The sequence below is a fragment of the Haliotis rufescens genome, unplaced genomic scaffold, assembly GCF_023055435.1.
Source record: "Haliotis rufescens isolate VD_foot unplaced genomic scaffold, xgHalRufe1.0.p SCAF_6, whole genome shotgun sequence".
Classification (NCBI taxonomy): domain Eukaryota; kingdom Metazoa; phylum Mollusca; class Gastropoda; order Lepetellida; family Haliotidae; genus Haliotis; species Haliotis rufescens.
The window spans coordinates 56046824-56066317 of NW_025964334.1; the positions used below are offsets into that span (position 1 = coordinate 56046824).

The 19494-nt window shown below is 41.5% G+C and overlaps 1 protein-coding gene across 2 annotated transcripts in view; it reads right to left on the minus strand.

Moving 5' to 3' along the window:
• Positions 1-478: 478 nt before the first annotated feature.
• LOC124146876 (CD151 antigen-like) overlaps positions 479-19494 on the minus strand; it is a 37547-nt gene continuing 18531 nt past the window's right edge. Inside the window, exons 3-9 of one of the 2 annotated variants that reach the window (XR_007218719.1) lie at positions 14563-14754; positions 11755-11829; positions 10557-10655; positions 5170-5325; positions 3639-3722; positions 1803-2393; positions 479-1762 (exon numbers count right to left, since the gene is read on the minus strand). Coding sequence is in view for 1 of the 2 variants with exons in the window: in XM_048385817.1 (XP_048241774.1) it covers positions 2328-2393; positions 3639-3722; positions 5170-5325; positions 10557-10655; positions 11755-11829; positions 14563-14754 (672 nt within the window). In the remaining variant the exon portion in view is untranslated. Of the gene's footprint in view, positions 2394-3638; positions 3723-5169; positions 5326-10556; positions 10656-11754; positions 11830-14562; positions 14755-19494 lie in introns of both variants that reach the window. The other variant, XM_048385817.1, reaches the window with a different exon arrangement.

Genomic DNA, 19494 nt, shown 5'->3' on the forward strand with positions numbered 1-19494 from the left:
TCCCTTGCCTCAGGAAGATGCTGCATCAAGGCCGAGCCTATGTATAATGGTGACACAGGGCTTTCAAATACAGGTCTACTCTAGTATCTACACTAAAATATTCAACGAAAGTTACACCCATTCCAATAACAACCAATCATCTTTGACTATATACACAGATATAGCCATTGAAAATAGAACGAACATATACATTTACCGGGATCACTATGACTTAATTTGACACAATTTCAACAGATTGGTTTTTTTCAGTCTAGTATCATAGGATGACTGATCAGCTACAGTAACGTGAAAGTGAGTGAGTGAGTTTGGTTTAACGCCGCTTTTAACAGTATTCCAGTTATATCGCGGCGTGTCAGCTTAATGTGAGAGGAAAGCCCGAAGTGATGCAGGTCTCAGACGTTTACCACTTCGGTGAAACCCACGAGCACAGGTATGGTGCTGACAAACCTAGAAACATAATAGAGGCGAACCGGGATTCGAACCCACAATCATAGGTTTCTGACGTGTCCAGGGGACGCAACTCTGCACAGCGAAACGCGGCGCCTTAGACGACTGGGCCACCCGTGCCCCCGTAATGTGAAAGAATCAGGTGTTGTTGTACTTCTTTGGGTAGTATATACGCAAAGACACCTGTGAGGATATTATATAGATTATCATCACTGTGTATTAAGTTTCCGATTAGCTGTGACAATGGAGTAATGTTAATGTTTGAGGTGCTTCATGTGTACAGTGTCAACATTACCAAGGTCAAGGTCAGCCTACTACTTTTCGTATCTAACAAAAGAAATGATGAAATTGAATTTTTGGATGCATTCATGTTTACAGTGGTTAAATATTTGGGCATCAGTGACAATATTTATGATGTTTTACATGATATATATTTATTTGGGGCTAATCCATTTGAGGTATGTCCAAGGGGTGTAACAATCTACCTGTCTTTTGATCAAAATAAGTGTAATGTATCGTGAGATCATGTACCTTCACAAAATAATATAAATGGGAGGGCATGCATTCATCAAATGATGATGAATTGTTAAAATCACTTTCTTAGGGCACTCGGGACCTTAATTAATAACCTGAAGCCCGTGTCAAGCAATATTTAAGATAGTCTAGTACATTTATTGTTACCCATATGTGCAGGGAATCATATAAAAAAACCATTGAGGTCAAGGTCAAGGTCAAACATTTATCATGTAATGTATCCCTCCCCACTTTATGATGTGAACCATTTCTAGTTACCATGGTTACCTCAAGTAACTAAGTTGTGCAGGATCTAAACTAATGGTGCCACATGTAACTATGGTAATACTATGGTAACCGGTAGTGCAAGTTAAAGATTAACAATAAATAGGATAAATAATGATATTAGTCATTTAGATGATATATACAAATAATAAAGCCGTATAGCCTAAACAGTATGGCCAGAGAGAACAGCGACCAGCTTCACTAAGATGTCTTAGCTATGTCGGACTAGGTCTTTGTTAACATGGTGTCACAAACACTTTGTCAACAAAGCAGTGATATACAAGATATCCTTTGTCTAAGAGGGTGAATTACGGCTGTTTAAAGTCTATGTTCAGAGACAGGGGTTCCATAATTTTAAGATTGCCCTGTCGACAAAGTGAACTTACCACAACTATCCCTCACCCCCACTACTATCACCTCACCCCCACTTCTATCACCTCACCCCCACTTCTATCACCTCACCCCCACTACTATCACCTCACCCCCACTTCTATCACCTCACCCCCACTTCTATCACCTCACCCCCATTACTATCACCTCACCCCCACTTCTATCACCTCACCCTATCCGTAGCTACAATCTAGCCATACTGTTTAAGCCACAGTTGTTTACAACACGAAGCATTTGACTAGAAACAACTGACATGATTCGTATGTCTGGGAAACACATTCTTGCACCAACCTTGAATCACTATTGGCACCCATTACTTACTGCAACATATTCCTATCATCAAGGGAACAAATACCGTGAAGCATTCATAAAATCACTGGAAACAAACTCATAAAAAAGACACAAGATACACCTTGTTCTGTGTGACAATCACATTGGACGTAACAGCATTTCAACAGCATATTGTTTACAATAACTATCTTCTACAAGTACAAATGTGGAAATCTATGGACATTTACTTTTAACAGGGGCTTCCTCTGATAAAATAGCACTTGTTATATGAAGATATTGTTAGGAAGCATGGACGCAAACTTGTCGATATATCAGCCATGGCTAGCTCTGTTCGATCATCTGGCCTGTCAATCTATAGCACTATGTTGACATTCAGACCATCTGACCTTCTTCTTTGATTGTCAGTATCCCTCCTTGCTTTCTTTAATCTTCCGAGCCAGGCAGCAGGCGAATATTATACCAAATATCTGAAACAATTTTAAATTGTAAATATGATTTTTGGTTTGTTGTTTAACGCTGCACTTAGCAATATTCCAGCTATATGACGGCAGTCTGTAAAAATTGACTTGACCTGATAATCCATTGATTGACATCATGAGCATCGATCCACGCAATTGGGATACGATGATACCAAGTCAGCAAGCCTGACCACTCGATCCTGTTAGTCGCCTCTTACGACAAGCAGAGCAGCCTTTTAAGGCAATGTAAATATGAATGCATAACATGCTGATGATGTTTTCAGATGCACAAGTCATTGAGAACAAGCTTGAAATACTCATATCCCCCACCAAAATGACATGTCCGGTTGTGTGCAAGGCAAGATATATCGTACAGTTTTCAAGATCTGCTCCGGAAACGAGCATTTTTCGCCATTTTCAGTCTAAGTCAAAGTAGTTGCTATGGAAACTCAAAAAATAAATTTTTAGAAAATCCCAAACTATCAAAAGGCTAGTTTACCACTAGACCTATCTATGTGCCAATTCTGGTGAAGAAATACTGTACGGTTTCAAAGATCTGCTCCAGAACTGACCACTACCGCCATTTTCAGTCAAAGTCGTTGCTATGGAAACTCGAAAAATACATTTTTTAAAAATCCAAAACTATCAAAAGGCCCCAGTTCACCACTAGACCTATCTATGTGCCAAGTTTGGTTGAGATATCTCTCATGGTTTTTGAGTTGAAGTAACTCTCATGCCGGACGCGGACGGAAGGACAGCACCCATTCTTATATCCCCCTTCCACTTCGTGGCGGGGATAATATAGGAACTAAAGTGCCACTGATGATATTTGTCTTTTCTGTACAGTGTGAAACTAGAACAAATTACATGCAGAAACACCAGAAATCATTACATACTCCAATGGATTTCCATATTCGATACCAGTACCTTTAATTGGGCTCAGTGAGGCCCGGACTTAAGTACCTTGGCTCAAGACAACATGGGGAACCTAAAGGCCTTTCCTCACTGATAACATCACTTCATGTTTACTGTCAAGTCAACTTTAAAACAGATAGTCCCATGCCTTGCTACAAAGTTTCTGAGTAATATGCTCAGGCTATCCATAGTCTACACACATGGCAAACATCACATACCTGTATGAGAAAGTTATTATAGTAATCTCTTAATGTAGATAGATAGCCCTAGATATGAGACACGTATCAGAAAGTTATTGTATTAAACTCATAACGTGGCCAGCTGTCATGTGATGCGTACCTGTATACAACACAGGCCAAGTCCTATCCCACCAATCAGAATCAGGTGCTTCTTGACGGACTCCTCCAGCCGGGGAGAGCAGCCCTGGAACAGGAAGATGAACCATGATTACACAGTGAACTTGGACATCAGCATCAGGTCAATATTGATAAATTACTATTTCCTCAGGCATTGTCAATAGGCTTTGTACATAAAGCCAAACATTTTTATTTTTAATTTTATGGGCGTGCCACCCCTACTGAGAAGCATCTGGAAAAGAAATAATGAAACATAAAACTTAAAAAAAAATAAAAATTGGTTCTCAGACTCTTGAAAATATCATGCTGGCGGGCAGTGGTTTTTTTGTTTTTTTTCTGCTAGTTCAAACTAGTCTGTAACCAAATAAACAGTTGTGTACCATCAACCTGGGAAAGGGCCTCCCTACACAAACAAGCACACAAACTCCTATTGTCACCATGACCATAACACGAGATGCGAAGTGGAGAAGTGAGTATGTAAAAGTAACTGCATGCTATATTGGATCGCATTGTTTTAAGTATCAGGATTTATTTTTTTTAAATTGAAAATGGAAATAAAAACAAAATGTGCGGCAGACTTTATGATGATGTGGGCAGTGCCTGAGAGCCAAACTATTATTTTTTTTAGCTTAATTTTTTTTTGGTTATTATGTCTCCTGCCAGTAATATGGATCCTCATATAAAAAATAAAATATTATATATCAATTCCATGTCTACATCACTATCAGTGATTCAAGAAGCCAGCTGCAGTTTTACCGGCAGAATGACTTTCATAAATAAACGATTGACATAGCTATTTATTTTTGCTTTTATTTCGACCGACCTTGTGCCGAAAAGCTGGAACAAATCCATGAAAAATAAATTAGAAAAAGTGTGGCCTTATCGTATGCAGAAATGCAGGTGATAAAAATCAGATATGCAGTTCCAAATTGAATTTAGCAAGGTTAGATCTACAGGTAAGCTGGCCCTCGTTGAAAACACAGTATGCTTATCTCTTACTGCACAGTCTTAAATAAAGATGACCGGCTTCGTGGTTTAGTGGTAGAGAGTCTGTGTGGAAAGAAGAATGAGTGAGTTGGTTTTAACGCCACTTTTAACAGTATTCCAGTTATATCACGGCGTGTCAGCTTTATGTGGGAGGAAAACACAAAGTGATGCAGGTCTTAGATGTTTACCACTTCGGTGAAACCCACGAGCATGGGTATGGTGCTGACAAAACTAGAAACATAATCAGGAAAACCAGGATTTGAACCCACAATCATAGGTTTCTGGCATGCCCAAGGGACGCAACTCTGCACAGCGAATTGCGGCACCTCAGACGACTGGGCCACCCGTTCTCCCCCGGGAAGAATAAGGTCGGGGATTTGATGCCTTTTGTGCCACACCAAAAGAAGGCACTTGTTGTTACCCTCCCCTAAAACAGCATAGGATGCTGGTGACCAATTCTAACCCAGATCACCCCCAGAGCTCCCATCAAGGAGTGATCAAGGGGTACCAGGGGCAGGGGGTCCTACCTTCCAGTAGATGTTGGAGGGGGAGTCACTCTTGCCGCACCGCAGCGTGGGGGAGATGCAGCAGCTGTCCGGCACCACGTTCTCCGTGGCCGTGTCCATCTTCAGCCAGCGTGAGTAGTGCCAGTCTTTGTAGGAGCCGGCGCCGCAGCACTGGAACTAGACACACCACCACCATGTACAGCTAGTACTGATCACTGGTTGTAATGCAGGGAGTGAGACAATCAAGGTACACTGACATATCAGTTACAGGGGACCTTATCTCCACTGGAATCCCTTTCCCCATCATAGGTTACTGGGGACCTTATCTCCACTGGAATCCCTTTGCCCACCAAGGTTACTGGGAACCTTATCTCCACTGGAATCCCTTTGCCCAGCATAGGTTACTGGGAACCTTATTTCCACTGGAATCCCTTTGCCCATCATAGGTTACTGGGAACCTTATCTCCACTGGAATCCCTTTGCCTATCATAGGTTACTGGGAACCTTATCTCCACTGGAATCCCTTTGCCTATCATAGGTTACTGGGGACCTTATCTCCACTGGAATCCCTTTGTCCATCATAGGTTACTGGGGACCTTATCTCCCCTGGATTCCCTTTGCCCATCATAGGTTACTGGAGACCTGATCTCCCCTGGAATCCCTTTGTCCATCATAGGTTACTGGGAACCTTATCTCCACTGGAATCCCTTTGTCCATCATAGGTTACTGGGGACCTTATCTCCCCTGGATTCCCTTTGCCCATCATAGGTTACTGGGGACCTTATCTCCCCTGGAATCCCTTTGCCTATCATAGGTTACTGGGGACCTTATCTCCAGTGGATTCCCTTTGCCTATCATAGGTTACTGGGGACCTTATCTCCACTGGAATCCCTTTGCCTATCATAGGTTACTGGGGACCTTATCTCCCCTGGAATCCCTTTGTCCATCATAGGTTACTGGGGACCTTATCTCCAGTGGATTCCCTTTGCCTATCATAGGTTACTGGGGACCTTATCTCCACTGGAATCCCTTTGCCTATCATAGGTTACTGGGGACCTTATCTCCCTTGGATTCCCTTTGCCTATCATAGGTTACTGGGGACCTTATCTCCACTGGAATCCCTTTGCCTATCATAGGTTACTGGGGACCTTATCTCCACTGGAATCCCTTTGCCCATCATAGGTTACAGGGGACCTTATCTCCACTGGAATCCCTTTGCCCATCATAGGTTACTGGAGACCTTATCTCCACTGGAATCCCTTTTCCCATCATAGGTTACTGGAGACCTTATCTCCCCTGGAATCTCTTTGCCCATCATAGGTTACTGGAGACCTTATCTCCCCTGGAATCCCTTTTCCCATCATAGGTTACTAGGGACCTTATCGCCCCTGGAATCTCTTTGCCCATCATAGGTTACTGGGGACCTTATCTCCACTGGAATCTCTTTGCCCATCATAGGTTACTGGGGACCTTATCTCCACTGGAATCCCTTTGTCCATCATAGGTTACTGGGGACCTTATCTCCCCTGGAATCCCTTTGCCCATCATAGGTTACTGGGGACCTTATCTCCCCTGGAATCCCTTTGCCCATCATAGGTTAATGGGACTTTATCTCCACAGGAATCCCTTTGCCCATCATAGGTTAATGGGGACCTTATCTCCACTGGAATCCCTTTGCCCATCATAGGTTAATGGGACCTTATCTCCACAGGAATCCCTTTGCCCATCATAGGTTAATGGGGACCTTATCTCCACTGGAATCTCTTTGCCCATCATAGGTTAATGGGACCTTATCTCCCCTGGAATCCCTTTGCCCACCAAGGTTACTGGGGACCTTATCTCCACTGGAATCCCTTTGCCCATCATAGGTTACTGGGGACCTTATCTCCCCTGGAATCCCTTTGCCCATCATAGGTTACTGGGACCTTATCTCCCCTGGAATCCCTTTGCCCACCAAGGTTACTGGGGACCTTATCTCCACTGGAATCCCTTTGCCCATCATAGGTTACTGGGGACCTTATCTCCACTGGAATCCCTTTGCCCATCATAGGTTACTGGAGACCTTATCTCCCCTGGAATCCCTTTGTCCATCATAGGTTACTGGAGACCTTATCTCCCCTGGAATCCCTTTGCCCATGATAGGTTACTGGGGACCTTATCTCCACTGGAATCTCTTTGCCCATCATAGGTTACTGGGGACCTTATCTCCGCTGAATTCCCTTTGTCCATCATAGGTTACTGGGGACCTTATCTCCGCTGGAATCCCTTTGTCCATCATAGTTAACTGGGGACCTTATCTCCGCTGGAATCTCTTTGCCCATCATAGGTTACTGGGGACCTTATCTCCACTGGAATCCCTTTCCCTATCATAGGTTACTGGGGACCTTATCTCCCCTGGATTCCCTTTGCCCATCATAGGTTACTGGAGACCTTATCTCCACTGGAATCCCTTTGCCCATCATAGGTTACTGGGGACCTTATCTCCGCTGGAATCTCTTTGCCCATCATAGGTTACTGGGGACCTTATCTCCACTGGAATCTCTTTGCCCATCATAGGTTACTGGGGACCTTATCTCCGCTGGAATCTCTTTGCCCATCATAGGTTACTGGGGACCTTATCTCCGCTGGAATCCCTTTTCCCATCATAGGTTACTGGAGACCTTATCTCCGCTGGAATCCCTTTGCCCATCATAGGTTACTGGGGACCTTATCTCCGCTGGAATCTCTTTGCCCATCATAGGTTACTGGGGACCTTATCTCCACTGGAATCTCTTTGCCCATCATAGGTTACTGGAGACCTTATCTCCGCTGGAATCTCTTTGCCCATCATAGGTTACTGGAGACCTTATCTCCGCTGGAATCCCTTTTCCCATCATAGGTTACTGGGGACCTTATCTCCACTGGAATCCCTTTGTCAATCATAGGTTACTGGAGACCTTATCTCCACTGGAATCCCTTTGCCCATCATAGGTTACTGGAGACCTTATCTCCACTGGAATCCCTTTGTCAATCATAGGTTACTGGAGACCTTATCTCCACTGGAATCTCTTTGCCCATCATAGGTTACTGGGGACCTTATCTCCGCTGGAATCTCTTTGCCCATCATAGGTTACTGGGGACCTTATCTCCCCTGGATTCCCTTTCCCTATCATAGGTTACTGGAGACCTTATCTCCCCTGGATTCCCTTTCCCTATCATAGGTTACTGGAGACCTTATCTCCACTGGAATCCCTTTGTCAATCATAGGTTACTGGGGACCTTATCTCCACTGGAATCTCTTTGCCCATCATAGGTTACTGGGGACCTTATCTCCGCTGGAATCTCTTTGCCTATCATAGGTTACTGGGGACCTTATCTCCCCTGGATTCCCTTTCCCTATCATAGGTTACTGGAGACCTTATCTCCCCTGGATTCCCTTTCCCTATCATAGGTTACTGGAGACCTTATCTCCACTGGAATCCCTTTGCCCATCATAGGTTACTGGAGACCTTATCTCCCCTGGAATCCCTTTGTCCATCATAGGTTACTGGAGACCTTATCTCCCCTGGAATCCCTTTGTCCATCATAGGTTACTGGGGACCTTATCTCCACTGGAATCCCTTTCCCTATCATAGGTTACTGGAGACCTTATCTCCACTGGAATCCCTTTGTCCATCATAGGTTACTGGGGACCTTATCTCCCCTGGAATCCCTTTGCCCATCATAGGTTACTGGGGACCTGATCTCCCTTGATTCCCTTTGCCCATCATAGGTTACTGGGGACCTTATCTCCACTGGAATCCCTTTGTCCATCATAGGTTACTGGGGACCTTATCTCCCCTGGAATCCCTTTGCCCATCATAGGTTACTGGGACCTTATCTCAACTGGAATCCCTTTGCCCATCATAGGTTACTGGGGACCTTATCTCCACTGGAATCCCTTTGTCCATCATAGGTTACTGGAGACCTTATCTCCACTGGAATCCCTTTGTCCATCATAGGTTACTGGGGACCTTATCTCCACTGGAATCCCTTTCCCTATCATAGGTTACTGGAGACCTTATCTCCACTGGAATCCCTTTGTCCATCATAGGTTACTGGGGACCTTATCTCCCCTGGAATCCCTTTGCCCATCATAGGTTACTGGGGACCTGATCTCCCTTGATTCCCTTTGCCCATCATAGGTTACTGGGGACCTTATCTCCACTGGAATCCCTTTGTCCATCATAGGTTACTGGGGACCTTATCTCCACTGGAATCCCTTTGCCCATCATAGGTTACTGGGGACCTTATCTCCCCTGGAATCCCTTTGCCCATCATAGGTTACTGGGGACCTTATCTCCACTGGAATCCCTTTGTCCATCATAGGTTACTGGGGACCTTATCTCCCCTGGAATCCCTTTGCCCATCATAGGTTACTGGGGACCTTATCTCCCCTGGAATCCCTTTGCCCATCATAGGTTACTGGGGACCTTATCTCCACTGGAATCCCTTTGCCCATCATAGGTTACTGGGGACCTTATCTCCACTGGAATCCCTTTGTCCATCATAGGTTACTGGAGACCTTATCTCCACTGGAATCCCTTTGTCCATCATAGGTTACTGGGGACCTTATCTCCACTGGAATCCCTTTGCCTATCATAGGTTACTGGAGACCTTATCTCCACTGGAATCCCTTTGTCCATCATAGGTTACTGGGGACCTGATCTCCCTGGAATACCTTTGCCCATCATAGGTTACTGGGGACCTTATCTCCGCTGGAATCTAGGGCTGGGCGGGCAAGTAGGATACTCAGGTCAGGTGGGTCCTGAGTAGGACCCAGGTACCCACAGGACTACCTGGACCCGTGGTTAGTCACGTGATATATTGTTATATGACAAAAATTATCTAGAATTCTATGGTTACACTACAAGTCACTAATGTTCACATTTCCTCGTGACTATGTACCCATTCCTTTTGATTTTATATATTTAAATAAAAATAAAACTTCAGTCAGCTTCAGTGTATGCTTGACCAGATCATTTTCTACGTGTATCCAAATACATTTTGCCAGGGCTATGCTCCAACTATTCCCAATCAGACATTTTGTACCCAACTCTTGAGACCTGTAGCAGGTACCCGGGTAGGGTTGGGTAATAGCGGGGTGGGTACCCGGGTAGTAAATTTGGACTCGTCCCAGCCCTACTGGAATCCCTATGACTATCACAACTTGCTGGGGACTGTTGTAACCCTGAATCCTCACAGGAATATTTCAAGACTTATCCATTGAAAAAAATATAGCTGTATTGAATAGATGGATTATTTACTGTGTCAAATACCAACATCAGTACCGTGTGTAAGAAATGCTTTTATTATTTTATTCTAAATCATAAGGAATCATAAAGAAAAGAGTACAAGTTTCATAGCAACAAGAAGGGGAGGCAACTCACCTCCTTTTGCATGTCGTTGACTGCGTCTGTGATGCTGTTGTAGAAGTTGTAGTTGTTGATGATGGTGTGATTCAGGTTCCTCGTCAACTCTTCTCGGATCTGCATCAGTACACAATGTGTTCACAATACCCTGGTGCATGTACTTCAGGAATAACCTGAGTCAGCATTCTCAAATGAATCAATGTATTTGTAATGTATATTGTCAACCCATCCTGTCCCGCACTCCCTACAGAAAACCCACAGATTAGTGTTTAAGACTTGACAGTGCAGTCAGCCACATTCCAGCAACATAACAGCACAGTGATCCCGTTTACTGGTAATTACCAGTTTTTTACCGGTAAAATTAGGCTTGGACCAGTAATTCATGTGACTGCCAGTCCCTATGGACCGGCAAATAAAGTACCTTATAAATCTTTAATGTTGAACAAAACAATGGTGATATTCATAAAAGTATATTTTCCGAACAAAGTCAGCTTGTCTGTTACAATCAGGGTTTCCCCTTTTTGATTTTTAGAGAAAGGAAATAACATTTCGCTTTGCTTAAATATATTTTTGTAGTGACTTGGTCTTGAAATATTCAAAAGAAAGAGAAAATTGTGACTGAACCTTGTGTGAACGACGTGTAGATCTAACTAAATTACTTCAGAGATGACATCATTGCATTGAACATGATGTTGAAAGAATTATGACCAGGTAATTTTCATACGTTTTTTTATTTGTTGAAGTTGGGACTGACAAAAATTAGGGGGGACTGGTAATTTTTAGAGTTACCAGTCCACCAGGACTGGCAGTTTCAAAAGCCAGCGGGAACTCTGCAGCATCTTGTATATAATAGACCATGGATCAGACAAACCCATGATTGATAGCATGAACAATGACCTATGCTGTACGATATCAGATCAAAGGTACGATGACCACGATAACAAACAGCCCAATATCCATTGTAACCATCTAATAACAATTTTAGTTATAATATTCTGCCCTTGAATCCCCAAAGGGAGACAAGTCTTGGGTACAGGGAACCCATTCTGCCCTGGAATCCCTATAGGGAGACAAGCATTGGGTACAGGGAACCCATTCTGCCCTGGAATCCCTATAGGGAGACAAGCCTTGGGTACAGGGAATCCATTCTGCCCTGGAATCCCTATAGGGAGACAAGCATTGGGTAGTGGTGTATACAAAGTGTGAGATCACCTACCGCTCCTTCATACATGTAGGCCAGCACCCCAGCTACAGCCTCCAGCAGGAAGATCACCAGCAGCAAGAACGCGTACTGCAGAGTAGACAAGACACACATAAAACCACTTGTTTTACCATGGAGGGCTACTTACTTAAACAATAGACAGCTACTTACTTAAACAATAGTCGGCTACTTACTTAAACAATAGACGGCTACTTACTGTCACACATAAAACCAATTGTTTTACCATGGAAGGCTACTTACTTACAATAGACGGATACTCACTTAAACAATAGACAGGTACTTACTGTCACACATAAAACCACTTGTTTTACCATGGAAGGCTACTTACTTACAATAGACGGATACTCACTTAAACAATAGACGGCTACTTACTGTCACACATAAAACCAATTGTTTTACCATGGAAGGCTACTTACTTACAATAGACGGATACTCACTTAAACAATAGACGGCTACTTACTGTCACACATAAAACCAATTGTTTTACCATGGAAGGCTACTTACTTACAATAGACGGATACTCACTTAAACAATAGACGGCTACTTACTGTCACACATAAAACCAATTGTTTTACCATGGAAGGCTACTTACTTACAATAGACGGATACTCACTTAAACAATAGACGGCTACTCACTTAAACAATAGACTGCTACTTACTGTCACACATAAAACCAATTGTTTTACCACGGAAGGCTACTTACTTACAATAGACGGATACTCACTTAAACAATAGACGGCTACTTACTTAAACAATAGATGGCTACTTACTGTCACACATAAAACCACTTGTTTTACCATGGAAGGCTACTTACTTACAATAGACGGATACTCACTTAAACAATAGATGGCTACTTACTGTCACACATAAAACCACTTGTTTTACCATGGAAGGCTACTTACTTACAATAGACGGATACTCACTTAAACAATAGACGGATACTTACTGTCACACATAAAACCAATTGTTATACCATGGAAGGCTACTTACTTACAATAGACGGATACTCACTTAAACAATAGACGGCTACTTACTGTCACACATAAAACCAATTGTTTTACCATGGAAGGCTACTTACTTACAATAGACGGATACTCACTTAAACAATAGACGGCTACTTACTGTCACACATAAAACCAATTGTTTTACCATGGAAGGCTACTTACTTACAATAGACGGATACTCACTTAAACAATAGACGGCTACTTACTGTCACACATAAAACCAATTGTTTTACCATGGAAGGCTACTTACTTACAATAGACGGATACTCACTTAAACAATAGACGGCTATACTTACTGTCACACATAAAACCAATTGTTTTACCATGGAAGGCTACTTACTTACGATAGACGGATACTCACTTAAACAATAGACGGCTACTTACTGTCACACATAAAACCAATTGTTTTACCATGGAAGGCTACTTACTTACAATAGACGGATACTCACTTAAACAATAGACGGCTATACTTACTGTCACACATAAAACCAATTGTTTTACCATGGAAGGCTACTTACTTACAATAGACGGATACTCACTTAAACAATAGACGGCTATACTTACTGTCACACATAAAACCAATTGTTTTACCATGGAAGGCTACTTACTTACAATAGACGGATACTCACTTAAACAATAGACGGCTACTTACTGTCACACATAAAACCAATTGTTTTACCATGGAAGGCTACTTACTTACAATAGACGGATACTCACTTAAACAATAGACGGCTATACTTACTGTCACACATAAAACCAATTGTTTTACCATGGAAGGCTACTTACTTACAATAGACGGATACTCACTTAAACAATAGACGGCTACTTACTGTCACACATAAAACCAATTGTTTTACCATGGAAGGCTACTTACTTACAATAGACGGATACTCACTTAAACAATAGACGGCTACTTACTGTCACACATAAAACCAATTGTTTTACCATGGAAGGCTACTTACTTACAATAGACGGATACTCACTTAAACAATAGACGGCTACTTACTGTCACACATAAAACCAATTGTTTTACCATGGAAGGCTACTTACTTAAACAACAGACGGCTACTTACTGTCACACATAAAACCAATTGTTTTACCATGGAAGGCTACTTACTTACAATAGACGGATACTCACTTAAACAATAGACGGCTACTTACTTAAACAATAGACGGCTACTTACTGTCACACATAAAACCAATTGTTTTACCATGGAAGGCTACTTACTTACAATAGACGGATACTCACTTAAACAATAGACGGCTACTTACTGTCACACATAAAACCAATTGTTTTACCATGGAAGGCTACTTACTTCCAATAGACGGATACTCACTTAAACAATAGACGGCTACTTACTGTCACACATAAAACCAATTGTTTTACCATGGAAGGCTACTTACTTACAATAGACGGATCCTCACTTAAACAATAGACAGTAACTTACATACATGATGGCACACCATGGCAACCATGACAACTTTTCTCATTCCAGTATCACCTTTTAGAACTGACCTGTTTGAAACCTGAACTGACAGAATGAGTGAGTGAATTGTGATTTATGCCACTGAATTTGAAATTGAGCGAGTATGTTGAAGTGTAACAAATGTCTCTGAAGCCTTCAAGTATGGGTATGGTATTGACCAAACAAGGATCATAATCAGGACAATTATGGGATTCAAACCTAACACCAGGAGATCCTGCATCTAAGGGAAGCAACTCTGCACAGACAGTTGCGGAGCCTTAGACATGTTATCTTCTGTCATTTTGACAAAGGAGCAGAATCCACATTGTTACCGAGACGAGGCAGCATCGGTTATCTTTGACGGTGCCGAGACATCCGAGGATTCCCACGAAGATGATGATGGTGCCGATGGCGAGGAAGAGGAAGGTGGTGGCAGGGTAGGTGTTGTTGCCAAGGAGACCCACATAACGGTGCTTGTTGATAATTGTCCATATCCCCATGATCAGGAACGCCAGACCAGTCGCCTACAAATCATAAATCATTCCTCAAATTCCAGACCAATGATTAGCACTAGATTCATGCATAGATTTTGTTTGCTGTTGAGCGCTGCACTCAGCAATATTCCAGCTATATGATGGCAGTCTGTAAATAATCGAGGCCGAACCAGCCAATCCAGTGATTGACATCACTGATCTATGCAATTGGGAAACAATGACATGCATCAACCAAGTTGGCGAGCCTGACCACTCGATCCCTTTAGTCAGTGGTGTGCATGGCTAGTGGGCTACTGTAGGCTTGTTTGATTTTTGTAGTGACTGATATATTTAACATTCAAAGACACTCTGGTGATGTATATGAAGTATGATTTTTACCATCAATCAGTGTCTAACTTGACATTCTAAAATATTAGAATATAGATTGTACATAACAAAGAAAAAATATGTCATATCAGGTAAACAAAATATCATTTACAAATCTGCCAATAAAAAACAAGAGAAATTAGTAAAAAAACAGAAATAAGTATAACATGAAAACCCCAACTCATTTACTCTTGCTATCAATATTCAATACAAATTAATTATTAAAAAAATACTGATGGAAACAAATCAGGGAACAATGACAAATATAGCAATCTCATTAAAATCAGATCTTAGTTCCTGCTATCGCTAAACAAAGATCTAAGGACATCCCATTATGGGTCACGTCAGACAACCTTTCGCAAACTTTGACCGACCACTGAAATGACTAACAAGAATCGACATCAGCCATTGGGAAGGCAGCTTTCTCGAGCTTTATGGGACTCGTTTCAACCTGGCGACTTTTCATTTCAGACTACGCTTGAAAAATATGTTAACCCAGTTCTCGATTAAAATTTTGAAAACTGAACAAAAGAACATTGTGGAATGTCTAATATATGGTTGCGATTGTATGGCAGTGCTTCCCATGTACTGTGCAATGGCTCTTTCATTCAAATGTTTCTCCAATGGAAGTGAGAGATAGGCGATGATTTTGACAGAATCAGTTGTACAGGCCGTAACTTAGCGCTAATGTTTTCGAGGTTGCATGATTAGAAAACACATTCCGACTGTCACTTTCATGATCTGGTAAGGATGAAAGGTTGTTCTGACGTGACCCGTAATGGGATGTCCTCAGATCTTTGTTTCGCGATAGGGAGAACTAAGATCTAATTTTAATGAGATTGACAAATATAGTGAACTAAGCTTAACTGTCAGTACATTTGAAATAGCGCACATACAAAATCAACACATGTCAGAATCAAACGTTGAGATGTGTTTTTGTGCATTGTTTCCAAATCGTATTTGGTAGACAAGGCTTGGAACTGATGACAGCACATCTTTTTACTGAGTCAAAAACTAAGTGTTCCCTCATTTATCTCCATCAGTATACGATAATTAACAACTCTTCATGTCGGAAGAGGTGACTAACAACATCGGATGGTCAGGCTCGCTGACTTCGTTGATGCATGTCATCGTCCTCATTATGTGGATCAATGCTCATGGTGCCAATCACTGGATTGTCTGGTCCAGATTCGATTATTTACAGACTGCCATCATATAGGTTGAACATTGAGTCGGCGTTGAACAACAAACAAACAAATTGTAATTAAAACCTGTTGAAAATTTATCTAAATACTTTAAAACACAACAAATTATGATGAACCCGTATTCCACCAGCCAAAACTTTCTTCCCCCTACTTACTTAACATTTTCAGGAAATCCAAAATATGTAAAGATATTGTTGAAACTGGAATTTTAATTCTAAATTATTTTTTTGACCTACCAACACTTACTACTGAATTTTATAAATCTATTGGCTTATTTCCTATGTACTAATTTGGCCACACATTTTTTATTTTTTGTTTCACAGGCCCATCGCCCCTACTGAAAAGCAGCTGGAAAAGCAATAAATGAAACAAAAATATATATTTTGATGTTTCCCACTAGTAATTTATACCCTCTTACACAACATAAAATGTTATACATAAATTCCATGTCTACATCACTGTCAGTGATTCAAGAAGCCAACTCCACGACAGAATGACATTCATATAAGTAAATAGATGATGAACATAGCTATTTATTTTTATTTTTATTTCAACCGACCTTGTGTGGAAGAGCTGGAATAAATCCGTGAAACATAAAATTAACGTTACGCCTCTTATAGCAATATTCCAGCAATATCACGGCGGGGGACACCAGAAATTCATCAAATTAAAAATGTGTGGCCTTAGACTAAACAGTTGCATAGATTCAATAGAGGCATTCATTCCACTCAACACTAGCAGCAAACTGAGACCCCAAACAATCAAACAAGTATTTTAAGGCCTAATTGGTACAAAGTCTCTCAAACTCAGCAGCTGTTTCGTGCAAGATTAGGTCCCCTGTGTTACCACATACTCGCACATGAAACAATCTGCTGACGCGGCTGTTTTCTCACACAGAGGTAACTGGAGCCAGACTTGATACACATCCACACTTGAGTGTATTCCAACCCTCATTAATCTCCCCCCACCGGCAACAGTCTGTACATGGTGGTAAATGCCAGTCTCATAGCTGCTCTCTGTACCGATAAACCCTCTACACCTCCAGATAGACTCACTTTACTGCAGGTTTATAGCATTGTAAAGATGTAGTATGATAATGAGTGTATAAAAGATTGTGTCATAGATGCATATTTTGCGATAGTAATGTCTTTAGGCATATTGCATTAAACTATTTTGATGATGGAAAAACTGTTTATCATAAAGATGATAACGATGAAATTAACCAAATTTGAAATTGTTTTCTGTTTCATAAATGAAAGTTTATGTGCTGTTTCAAATTTAAATATGTCAGAGTAGGCTCATGAGAAAGGCAAGAATTGGTCGACCCAAAGGTATCTTATTCCTGGTCCAGTTCCACAAAGCCATCTTAGTGCTAAGGTGATTGTAACTCCCATACTTTAACACTGGCTTACGATAGTCGTAGCGCTAAGATCGCTTTGTGGATGGTGCTCTGGAACATAATTACCGTAATATACTACTCAAACAAGTTATTTGTTTGTTTGTTGTTTAATGTTGGAGGTCTGTAGATAATCAAGTTTGGACCAGACAATCCAGTGATGGATATCACAAGCATCGATCTATGATATTGGGATACAATGACATGCATCAACCAAGTCAGCAAGCCTGACCACTCGATCCCGTTTATCGCCTCTTATGACAAGCATAGTCGCCTGTTACAGCAAGCATGGGTTGCTGAAGACCTATTCAACCCAGGATCTTCATGGGCCAAAAATTAAAGAACACCCACAATCGGAAGCCTGTGAGCTGCAATGCACACCAGCCATGACATATTAATATAAGTCACATGAAATTGGGTGCACTTTAACCTCTTTTGAGTAGCAGACTTAGAGATAAAGATTAACATGCTAAACAAGTGCCTCAAATAAATCAATAGTAAATTATGTAAGGTTAAGCAAGATGCTGGAAGTAAGGTGAAATGGGGTTAAACGTCGCGTCCAAGATTATTGCACTTATATAGCGACGTGCATGCACGTGTGTGTGATTGTCTGGCTGCTTGTACTAGTCCGGACTGATGCCGATTTATAGTGCTAGCTCACTTGAGATGCCATGCCGCAGTTTAACATGAACACCCCACTCAGACACAGTATACTGACTGCGAGCCGACCAGTCCTTGTTTTAGCCCCTTAATGATGAGGGCCAGACAGGGTAACAACAAGTACCATCTTTTAACGTCTTTTGGTATGATGGGGTTGGGGATCGAACCCTGGACATTCCGCTCTCCAGGCGAATGCTTTACCACTAGACCACGGAGGCGGTCACTCAAGATGCTGGGAACTGTGGTATGTGTGGCATCTATGTCAGACTCAAAGTAAGTACTGTGTATTTAGTGTCATCCTCACCTTTCACCCCCAATTATACATCTAAGCTCCCCCGAAACACTACAAAAGCACCCAATCAATTCCAAATAACTCAATCTGAGCTCAGTGGATTTATGCCAGCACTGGCATACATGCTCATACTTCCTGGGTCATTGAAACTTGCCCCAAATTCAGACGGCAAGTTGAGAACAGTTTCTTTCAAGTTAATCATGGTTATTAATATCAGTCAATGTTTTTATATAATAGTGAGGAGGCCCATTTTGTTGTAACAAAAACACATTTTTATGTTTTGACAATAACATTTGATTTCTCGATATTTCAATACACACTCTCTGCAAGATTTGTTTTCCTACAAGGCAAGGCACACTTTTGATATAGTATTTTGACTAATGAAAAATACAGACAGACAGTTTTTATCCAGCATTTAAACTTAACCTGCCCAAAAGAAAAAAAAGAAAAAATTGAAGCACACATAAATAAAATTACATTATGAAATTTAAAATGTAAAACTTCCATTTTAGACATAGGTTTGTTCTGAATTTTCAAGTCTGTTATATCATGTTTATACATAAGGGGCAACAACCCAGGTAATAAATTTATTACCAATGCAAGTGAATTTATATTGCAAGGGTATCGTAAATGGGAATTTTGTCAAATCTAATGAAAAACGGCCACCACAACTTAAACCTTCCAAACTATGAAACAGAAAATTGAAAGTTGGCAAAGTTAAGCTTTTAAGGTTTCTATTTCCTAAAGCGGAATGTGAAGTGAGACACAAAACAGAGCTTTCCATCTTTCCATTACGGTGTATGGAAGTAAGAAGTTAAAAGTGGTGTTAGGCTTTCAAGTCCCATCGAAAG